This window comes from Tachysurus fulvidraco, chromosome 3, assembly GCF_022655615.1.
Source record: "Tachysurus fulvidraco isolate hzauxx_2018 chromosome 3, HZAU_PFXX_2.0, whole genome shotgun sequence".
NCBI lineage: Eukaryota > Metazoa > Chordata > Actinopteri > Siluriformes > Bagridae > Tachysurus > Tachysurus fulvidraco.
In genome coordinates, this window is record NC_062520.1 from 27,248,847 (window position 1) to 27,260,214 (window position 11,368).

At 37.3% G+C, this 11,368-nt stretch overlaps 2 protein-coding genes across 3 annotated transcripts; one reads left to right on the forward strand and one right to left on the reverse strand.

Annotated features, from left to right (window-relative positions):
- Nucleotides 1–428: 428 nt before the first annotated feature.
- Nucleotides 429–8,929, forward strand: si:dkeyp-84f3.9 (zinc finger protein 665). The gene is made up of 2 exons (XM_027153774.2): nucleotides 429–671; nucleotides 5,067–8,929. Exon 2 carries the CDS (start codon nucleotides 5,333–5,335, stop codon nucleotides 8,102–8,104), a length of 2,772 nt encoding a protein of 923 aa, XP_027009575.1. The 5' UTR covers nucleotides 429–671; nucleotides 5,067–5,332; the 3' UTR covers nucleotides 8,105–8,929.
- Nucleotides 8,915–10,821, reverse strand: prss1 (serine protease 1). Of its 2 annotated transcripts, XM_027153808.2 has the most exons (5): nucleotides 10,663–10,821; nucleotides 10,332–10,491; nucleotides 9,744–9,997; nucleotides 9,418–9,554; nucleotides 8,915–9,167 (listed from the first exon to the last, which is right to left on the reverse strand). In XM_027153808.2, exons 1-5 carry the CDS (start codon nucleotides 10,700–10,702, stop codon nucleotides 9,018–9,020), a joined length of 741 nt encoding a protein of 246 aa, XP_027009609.1. In that variant the 5' UTR covers nucleotides 10,703–10,821; the 3' UTR covers nucleotides 8,915–9,017. The 2 variants fall into 2 exon arrangements, with proteins under 2 accessions (XP_027009609.1, XP_047667767.1); XM_047811811.1 differs by lacking the exon at nucleotides 10,663–10,821 and having other exon boundaries at nucleotides 10,196–10,337.
- Nucleotides 10,822–11,368: the final 547 nt, after the last annotated feature.

Below are 11,368 nucleotides of genomic sequence, written 5' to 3' on the forward strand. Positions count from 1 at the left end.
AGGGTTGAATTCAGTTTGTTTAGAAGTATGAAAACACAAATCTCTGTAGGACTGCAGCCCATAGGACCTGGGGGTCGTCACTACTGCACAGTTCCTTATCACAGGTCCTGTGTATACTTGAGTATGTGGTTTAGTTTAGTGTATACTTGAGTATATGACTTCAGGAACCAGCACTGATGTAATAAAGTCCCAGTACAGCTTGCTGTGCATGTTATACACATGCCAAGACCAAGGCTACTACCATGTCAGTGCCTGGGATATGAATAATTATAGGTGGTCACTTTAAACTAGTGGCTAGGGCAGTGTGGAGCTGACAAATCACCATGGTACAAATGTCTACACACAGAAATGATGTTACTACAAAACCAAATAATATGTAAATTTATTGTTACCCCGTTACCCGAGTCTTTTATTCTAAAAAAAGTGACTTCCGGTGGCCGTCGTGTTAAACTAGCGAGTGTTGTCTTCGCAGGTCTAACATCACACTTGGAAATTGACCATGCGTTGAAAATGCAACGTTAGTGACTTGTGCATTGTAGAAGAATAAGTGAGAGTGTGTATATGCGTTAAAACAGATTATTACAAAAGGAGTACAGCAGTCGGGGACTTTAGTGTGTGGTTATTAAATGGTCCCCGAGGAACCTCGCCGATTGTGCGACGTGCCGGATGCAGTAAGTCCCAGTTTGTCATGTCAAGTCAACAAGAAGTATTTTAACCACTTTATCACACTAATAGTGAGTGTATGTGAACCGAGTGTGCATGCGGGTGATGATAGATGAACTGGTGAGAAACAGCCGTTTATTAAACTATGGACATGCAGCTTTTCTTTACACAGATTTATAGATAGTGTAAACGTCCCAAAGCAACACGTTATTAACAGTTATGACTTCATTGTCTCCTTCTGCATGTTTACAAGCGACTTGTTTACAGTTTGATTGGACATCCAACCTGAAAGTGACTCGATGAAGCAGAAAAATGTTTTCAGAAAGTTTTATTTGGCTCGTTTGAATGACTCGCATAAATCGACAATCAAACTTGTAGGTTTGTTTGTCTTCACACATATTGACACATTCTCTATTCTGTGTGCTCAGAAAATCTCATGAATTAGTGATTAAAATATGAAATGAATGGGGTGAGTATCGGTGTAGCTTATAACGGGCTCTAGTTGTAGCAGGTCCAGGGTTTTTATTACAGTAAAACAATTAGAACTTATTATAGACTGAGGCTGTCGGTAGGATTTGTACAGCTAAGAAAAAAACAAATATGTAAAGTATAGATAAAAACAACACCACTACCATCAGTAACTTTAACGTGTGCATTAGGAAAAAAAATTACATCCATCCAGGAGGGTAATTATGACTCTTAATTTGTAGAATCACTGTCTGTGATGATGATGTATAGATCAAATCAATCTATAAATCTCTGCCAATTTTATTTCAATGGAAATAAAAATGCAACATTCCATAATCTCTTTTTTGAAACACACAGTGCCTTAACGTAGCAAGTGTAAATGCTATAAAGATATATACACGTATGTATGAACTTTGAACAAATGTTTTAAACTCATGGTATCTTAAGTATGTAACCTAGTGAACCAGCATTAATGTATTCAATGTTAGAGATTTAAGCACTTATGTACGTCGCTCTGGATAAGGGCGTCTGCCAAATGCTGTAAATGTAAATGTAAACACGTGCCGCAAAATATCTGGAGTTATTTAACCGATATCATGTGAGAATCAGTTTTTCGCTGGGTGTTTGTTACATCAACTGAAGTTTGATTTGACATCCAACCTGAAACATGTGCATTAGGAAATTTTTTTTTACATCCATCAGGAGGCTAATTATGACTTTTAATTTGTAGAATCACAGTCTGTGATGATGGTGATGATGATAACAATAATAACACTCACATACGCAATATCCCAAATATTGTGAAAACCTAAAAGTTCTTTATTTGGGTTTTAGGACTTTAGAAAGTGTTTTATAACAACAAACAAATATTGTTATTGAAGTGTTGGATCACTGTGAACTATCAAAAAGAGTGGAGCAATTCTCAGGATTGGCAAATCTTCTCTTACATATTCAGACATCTTTTCACATCTGGTGTGTTATTTGAGTGTGTAATCTGTCCATTTAAAACGTTTTAAGTTTACAAACAGGGCCAGCAGGCCCTATGTGGAGCAAACAGTGCTTTTATTGTTCATTCATAGCAAATTTGTTTTTCTGTGATACTGAGAGTTAAAATACACATAGATGCACTTTATAAGGGAACACCTGTACATTCGTGCATTTATCTAATCAGCCAGTCATATGGCAGCAGCTCAGTGCATAAATCATGTGCACGTGTCGAGAGATTCAGTTAATTTTCTCTTTCAACATCAAAATGGTGGAAATGTGATTTCAGGAAATAGGGGAAATGTGATTTCAGTTACTTTGACTGTGGTATAGTCGCTGATCCAAAAAATAATAGAATAGAATAAAAGCCTTTTTTTTTGTCACATACATTACAGCACGTTGAAATTCTTCCTTCTCATATCTCAACTTTTGAGGTTGCAGTCAGAGCACAGGGTCAGCCCCTGAAGCAGTGAGGTTTGTGGGGCCTTGCTCAAGGGTCCAAAAGTGGCAGCTTTAAAGTGCTGGGGTGTGAACCCCGATCTTCCAGTCACAATACAAGAAACACGATAGAATCATGAGACAAGAAAACGTCCAAGAAAATGTACTGTCTGCAACTTGATCTTGTAATATACATTTACTTTCTAGTTTTCTAGAATTATATGACCCTTAATACCGCTAATAACGCTGTCTTCCCTTGTATGTGCAACGAACTGGATAATGCAATGAATGTCTTTGCTTGCAAAACTTGAAATGAAGTAACGTGTTGTTTATCAGGGTTACTTTATTATAAATAAACTCAATAAGTATCTCTGCAGCTGATCAGCACAGTGCACGTGTGTGTCCATTTTGAACGTGTGTAATTTTATTTCCATTTAATAATGAATGTAATTACAAATAATAACAGGGTTGTTATCACATTTCGGTATGAGAATCAAAAACCCACAATTATCTTTAGTGAACTCTCAATCGTTAGGAAATCCATTGAAATAAAATTGGCCGAGACGTGCTTTGCAACAATCTCTTTTTTGAAACACACAGTGCCCTAAGGTACCAAGTGTAAATGCTATAAAGATATATACACGTATGTTTGAAACCTAATCGTTAATATATTGTGATATATAAAGTGATGATTCTGCCACAAAATATCTGCGGTTATTTAACCGATTTCATGTGAGAATCAGTGTTTCGCTGGGAAACAGCAGGGCTGTTATTATTTTTCATCTGTGCCGTTGGAAATAGTTATTTTCATTTGTGGAGATGAAAGATAATCATAGCCGAGTATGATTGCATTAGCTAATAGAAGTGTTTCCAAGCAACAACAGGCCATATTCCAACAATATTTCTTATTCACACAAGCTTAGTCAGTCTATAAGTATATACACATACATGATTTTCTTTTATGTTGCTTGTTTATATGTATGTTAATAACCACATTTGCTAGTGCTGGCTCTTCCTTGCTGGACAAAACTGTAAAACAATGCTTTAAACATAGAAAACTGAAATATAGATTGTTTGAAATCTGTATGTAGAAATCTGTATGCACAACAAATGAACCATTAAGCCACACATCTCTAATTACACAGTCAATCTGGTCAATCAGTATGAGACATTTCAGTATTGTTTCTATTTATTATAATTTTACATTCCTTAGCTGTGACTATTTTAAAATCCAACCATCTTTAGGCTCCCGTTAACTTTGTTTGCACCCCCTACGTGTAAGTATATCTTAATAGAATTTGCAGTACAGTATTTGTTATACCAAAGTCATACACATTCCCCTCTTCATTCTCCTCTCTAATAAACACTGAGTGGTTTACCAAGAATTAGCAATTCTCTCTCTCTCTGTCTGTCTGTCGTCTATCTATCTATCTATCTATCTATCTATCTATCTATCTATCTATCTATCTATCTATCTATCTATCTATCTATCTATCTATCTATCTATCTGTTTAAAGAACTAAGGACTAAGAACAATCACAGAGTTCATGTGTATTACAAAGTGCATTTGTATAAACAGTACAAGACAGGAGACAGTGCAACACAGACCAGTATTCAGTTCTGTTGAGGGAAAGTGAGGATACATTGTGGCTAGGGCTGGCGATAAAACGATAACGATATATATCGCAATAAACACGTGATCGATATCAATAAAAAATGTGTTCGATAAAACGTTTGATATTTTTTATTCTTCATTGGAAAAAAACAGAGGTTGCGAAGCAGGTTTTTTAAGTTTTTGCATTAACAAAGGTACTCTCTCTGGTAACCTAGCAACGTAGGGAGTGGCATCATGTAGCAGTATCAAGTTTGGTTGCACCATATTGTTGTCTCTTGCTGGTCTGCTGGATTTCTCTTCAGTAACCTGCGACTGATAAGCAGAAAATGAGCCGCAGCGAGCGAGGAAATTGTAAATAAAAGAGGAAAAGTCAGCTCGCCAGTATGGCAGTTTTTTTGAATATTATAAATCTCTGCGGCACCGTTTCTCTGTTTATATTTTTTAACACTTTGCCCTATTTTATTACACTATATTAAGCATTTCTTACATTTTATTTCATTTTGCACCTTAAATGTTAAGAGATAATTGTTAAGTGTTCATTGTGACTTTAGACTTATGTTTACATTTTAATTATTTGAGTTTTCCATGGTTGTTGACATTTCTGTCTTAATAACTGAGGGGATTATGATCAGAGGAAGGTTAAGTTTAAAATAAAAATGTTTAAATGTAATATATTTTTCTCCTGGTCGTTATTTTAAGTGGGTCATAAAAAATATCAATAATTATCGATATCGACCGATATGAAACACTGATATCGTGATACAGTTTTCAGCCATATCGCCCAGCCCTAATTGTGGCAAAAATTGCTGTGTGAGTGAATAGATGTATAGTTGAGAGTGTGTGTCTGTGTGTTGTGTCAGTTGATGTGTTAACGTACAATCTTATTTCTAATCTTCAGATTCCTGGTGGTGCTGCATGTATGGAACGACAAAACAGGACAGCACGCAATGGATTTTGGGATTGGAGAACTTGGCCACTGACAGAATACAGATTTAAAAAAAAACACTATGAAACCCTTCCATTTTCGTTGCCATAACTTCGCTTCTGAACAAACAGTGTTAAAGGCACAATGGCTTTTTGAGCAGCTTTACAATCCTTCCCCTCAAAAGCAGCTTAATTACAATGATCACTTTATTAGCTAGTCATCTTGTGCTGCTAGTTTAAATGCTCATGGAATTTGATTCTCTTCCAACGCTAGAGAGGAAAATGTCAGGTGCCGAACTAATGGACAGATCACATGAGGAAACAATGGATGAACTAGACCAAAATCCCACAACGAAGCCCTGCACAATCATCGAGGACAAATGTATGCCTAATAGGTCTCCCATAAAAGACAACAGTCAGCATGATAATCCGGTGGACATTTATGACAAGGACTCTTCTGATAATCATGAAGATCAATGCATTGCACCAACAAAATCCACACGTGGCCCTACAGAATCGCAAGCACTTATTGACAAACCTCTGTCTGGTGTTTCCTCTGATGAAATGTCTTTATTGTTGCACAGTTCAAAAAAGGATGATTCAGACGGGAAAACCAATCACAAACATGACAGTTTAGAGGAAACAAATGAGGCGACTAATGCATCAAACAGCTTATCTCCAATACGTGTACCACTTCCAGAGGCTGAGCAGAAGCACATTGCTCAGCAGCTTGCTCAGAAACTTTCGCCTGTGGATGAGCATCTTTCTGGAGAAAGTGAAGCAGTGAATACTGATATTCCTCTTGAAAGATACGGCTCCTCTTATCGTGGCCGTCCACGTAAGGAAAAGCGAGTTATTAAATGTGAATTCTGTGGACGTCCGTTCAATCATGCATCGGCTTATATAATCCACAGGCGTGTCCACACAGGTGAGAAGCCTTTCAGTTGCCAGGTTTGCGGTAAAGCCTTTGCTCAACTCTCCAACCTTAGATCACACACAAAGATCCATAATGCACCTAAAAGTTTAACCTTGCAAAATTCTAGTATATATCAAATCAAAGCCATTGCTCCTAAAAGCGTGACACCACCGAGGGAGACCCAAGTGAGCATGACTCCAGTTTTTAGTAATGACTGCTCAGACAAAAGCGATGAGCCTCTCAATAGAAGCAGAAAACCTGTAGCTTGTCCTATCTGTGGAAAGGTCTTTCCCTACAAATCAGTGCTTAAAATACATCTTCGGACTCACAGCGGAGAAAAACCCTACTCTTGCAGGGTGTGTGGCAAAGCATTTACACAGGCATGCACTGTCCGTGTCCATGAAAGGGTACACTGGTCTGTCAAACCATTTCTATGTTCTAAATGTGGGAAAGGATTTTCACAGATTGGGACACTGAAAGGTCATACCTGTGAAGGGAAAAAGCAGACCCATGCTACTTTAAAAGAAATGGAAATAGCTGGTGTTGTAACCTTCAGATGTCATCTTTGCAAAAAGTGCTTTAGCACAAGAGATGAGTATGATGTTCACGTACAAGCACACACAGATAGTTACCGTTATAGCTGTGGTCGGTGTGGTCAGAAGTACAGTCTTCGCTCTGAGCTTGACACTCACTTAAGACATTGTTTTTCAATGTGGCATGCAAAAACAAAGCCACATGGTCATTCTTCAGTCAAAGTAGAAAACAAAACCACTGAGTCTAAAACAGATCAAGACTCACAGACTGAAAATCTAGGATTCACACCTATAAAGGTGCAGAGACCCAGCTTGGTTGAATCTTGTAAACAGGAATACCAGAGTAAGCAGTGTAAAACACCACAGTCTGAGTTATTCCCGTCTCAGAAACGTAAGAGATACCCTTCTCTGCTGGCCTGCCCCTCAAAGGTGATAGCCACCTCTGCTTACGAGCCTCAAAACAACCTCAGTCATTGTCAGCCTTTTAAAGCCAGTTACATCGTAGCACTGTTAAATGGTCTGGACCAAAAATCTGACCCAAGGAAGTATTTGTGTCCACGCTGCGGACGGCTCTTCAGGCATGTAGGAAGATTGAGAGCTCATATGCTAAGTCATGCTCGGGATAAGAGCTTCACCTGTGGACACTGTGGGAAAATCTCAGAAAACTGGAGCAACTTTTGGCGTCATCAGCGCGTGCACAAACAAAGACGAGGCCGCTTCTTTTGTCCAAAATGTGGTCGGGGTTTTCGCTTTGCCAGTATTTATATGGAGCACCTGCAACAACATCCAGAACTTAATGCATATTTTTGCCCCATCTGTCCTCACACCTTTTCCAATGCTACAAGTTTAGAGACCCACCAACAGGAATGGCATCAGTCAAGCATGCCTCATTTATGTGACATCTGTGGGAAAGGTTTTTTGACTTCCATTGTCCTAAAGCGTCACCGAGTAACTCATTGTTTTAAAAACTCGCAGGTGGATATGCCTTATGTGGTTGATGTCCAGCCTATGATAAAACCTTACGAATGTGGTAAGTGTTCTGCCAGTTTTAAAACCTTGGATTTACTTTTTAGTCATCAGCTTTGCCATTCACCTAAAGGCCAAGTGTATCAAACCAATAATGTTCATGAAAACCTGAAGAAGGGGCAACACTCTCCACCCGGTTCAAACACTCTACACTTTAGCATTTCTACATCTCATCAAAATAATATAGAACCTTGTCAAGATCTCAATCATAGTCATCATTTCACTTCCATCCCTCCAGGTTCAGTTCAAACACAAACCCAGGAGGGAATGGATATCAGTAATGCAGAAAATATGATGACATTTCCACTTGTTGCATCAGATTCTAAACCTATACTTTTAGAAAAACAAGAAATAAAAAGCTCTATGTGTACTTACATGAGCTCTGTGAAAACTAAGGAATTGCTCAGTGGGACTGTTCTAGAGTCCAAATCAGTGCACAAAGCTGGGCATCTAGTGTGCACAGACTGCGGTGCTTGTTTTGCTTTACTTCCAGCTTTGCATGAACATTACTTGAAACATGCCAGAGGAGAGATATAAATAAGATGTCTTTAAGAAAAAATGCTCATCATACTGTACCTTTTAGAGCACATTGACCATGAGCACTCGTGGGATATTTGTCATTTACTACTACAAACAGTTTTATGATGGATTTAATGTGAATTGCGTGCTCTTTTAAGAAAGGCAGACATCTTTATATCAAATAATCGTAGAAAGTCTTGACTGCAGTTGGACATTAACAACGAAATCAGTTCTTTTAGGTCTGTTAAAGCTTTATGTATAGTAATTAACTACTGGTGTAGTTAAGAAAAATGGTTTAAAATGATAATGGTCTGGAACATACAAAACATCCCAGTTTAAATTATAGTTTAGATAGCTGTTTAAAACAGCTGTACTTTTTTGTGATTAAAATTGGTTTGTAAAAACAGACGTTGTCCATTATAACATGGTTGTGTTATGTTCTCCATACTCAGAAATGTTTGTTTTTTCTTATTTTGTGTATCACAATGTGCATAGTTTTTTATTTTATATATCTGTACTTTTTATACCTAAAATGTATTTTCTCTGTAGTGCATGTTTTAAAATAATCCAATAAAGCTTTGTGAAAGATGAAGGAGATAAGTAGGATATGACTGTGCAATGTAAGAGGTATAGACAGTAATATACCATGTACCTTATGGCAAATCATCAGAAAACACACCACTGATATAAAAGTTTTTAATTCACTTGTGTTTGTGTGGACTAAGCTTAATTGAACCTCTTATGTGAAATGTGTTGTTTACTTATTTTCTCTTGCACTCCCATGGAGCATTGCCTGAGATTAAAATAAATCACCCATGTTTATTTCTCTTTGCGGAGGTAAAAGTTATTTAGTTTATTTGTCCAGTTACATTTGCTGTTGTTTTATTGAGCATCTATATAATAATGTCACAAAATGTAACATCCGAAGGAACTAATAGCGGCTCATGGTGTCCCTGATCCAGGAATTGTAGTTGCAGACTTTGGTGTAGACACCAGGCTTATTCCTGAGAGCACAGCCAGAACCCCAGGACACGATACCCTGCAGCTGTCCGTTACACACAACTGGGCCACCCGAATCTCCCTAAAAAAATAAAGAAGAGGCAGAGGGCAGGAAGGAAAAGGATTAGTGATTAAAGGGAATAAAAGAAGTAGAACAAATCTTCTATGCGTGGGTTTAAATGTGTGGATGCTAAAAAAAGATTTGTAGATATGAATGACATATATGCTTTCCTGTATATTATTAACTCTAATTTCTATTCATTTTTCTCTTTTCTATTTTTTCATGAAAATTACTTTCACTGACAGACTTGTTCCAACCATGATCCCATTACCTGGCAAGAATCTTTGCCTCCCTCAACGTAGCCAGCACAGAACATGTTGGAAGTGATTTGTCCAGGGTAACAATTTTTGCAAGTAGTGTCACTCAGGATTGGAGCATCCAAGCACATCAGACGGGAAGGGTAGTTTGCTTTGAAAAGAAACATGATAGCCTATTGTAGTAACAGTCTCCACAATTACATTGCTTTTTGCATAATATTCACTGTTCATAATAAGCGTTGTTGGTAAGCTGTTGAGCTTCTTAAGCTTATGTAGTAAAAACAGGAAATTGTGCTCGTTTGAAAAGTACATCCTTAGGAAAGTATAAGTGAGCACTTACTGCCACTGCTGAGGGTGTTTCCCCATCCAGAAATGAGACACATCGTACCAGCAGAAGCACAGCCAGAGGGCAAAGCCACAGTTTTCACATAGCTATTCAGGGTGGCAGCTTTGCTAAGCTTGATGAGCATGATATCATTGTTGAGTGTGTTGCTGCTGTAACTGGGGTGTCTGATGACCTGTGCAGAGCTAATGAATTGCTCAGTTCCTTCGCTGGCATCAATGTTGTGCTCACCCAAACGCACCTCAATACGCCTTGTTATAAAAAGACAAGAGTCTTAGTAATCCTGTACATATAATCTCCATTGGAAAAATACGAAAACACTTTATGCTTCAGTGGAAACAGAGTATTAACCCTCAGTTTGCATTATATATTTTACTGATGGTGTAAATATATTAAAAAATATATACTTATTTTTCCTGTTCATCTGTTATTTGTTCTATTGTACATACACAAACAATCTGACATCAGCAGGATCGAAGAGCACGAGAAACAGCTCACGGGAAAGATTCAGGATCCACTGTAGCCTTGACCAGGTTACAGAGTTAACAGAAAAATGGAAGAGAAAAGGAAAATGTCTTTACTCACGACTTATAACAATGAGCAGCTGACACGACCCACTGATTACTAATCAGAGAGCCTCCACAGAAGTGGTATCCAGCATTCAGAGACACTTGATAGGGCACACCATTCTTTCTACACTCATACCCACCAACAATCTTATCCTCATCATCAAAAGGGGCAGTGACTTCAGTAAAGAGAAGATAGAAAAAAAAATTATTGTATGAATGTGTCTGCTAAAAACATCACACAACATACACAAATACGCCTTGAACTTGTATATACACCAGAATATGAAAAAACATACATCTCAAAAAAACTATTAATAGGCCTATGTGAAACAAAGATGGGAACTTACATGCCACTCCAAACAGAGAGAGTACAATGATCCACTTCATGATTTGAGTCAGTGATGTTCAGCAGAAAGTTCTGGGGAAAAGATACCTTTTATATTTTTCTCTTATCTCTGAATGATTTAAATTCAAAAATTAATGATTAGCCTGCTTGAGAATGCCCAGGTGGGCAACTAATGCCATGAAGATGATAAATTTACAGCTATATTTAGATTATATCAATTTCATGATATTCTTTTAAATTATTCATCTTTTATTTTTCATGAAGCATAATCCGATACAACAAATGCAATGTATTTGATTGTTTTGCACTTGTTGTATTATATATTATCATACATTACTACAAAAACTGTGGCTTTCTGTTCAAACTACACAGAATTAGCATTTAGTATTTTCCACTACACTACTTAAATAAAACTGTTGATAAGACCACTAAAATACCCACTGATGAGATAAATTGGGTATGTTAGGGCAAGTTATACCTGATTCAAATATCATTTATTAGAATTAGCAATTAGCCTAATAACATTAGATTAAGAGTTAATGCACCTTTTGAGGAAGGGAACTGGATAGTTGTGTCTAGAAAAAAGAGACACAATTACAAGATTAAAGGACAGTAAATGATTTTTATTTTAGATTTCATTATGTGTGTACTGTTTAGTTACAAGGTCAAAGCTCTAATGGAAAAAATAACGCTTATCACATTCACAT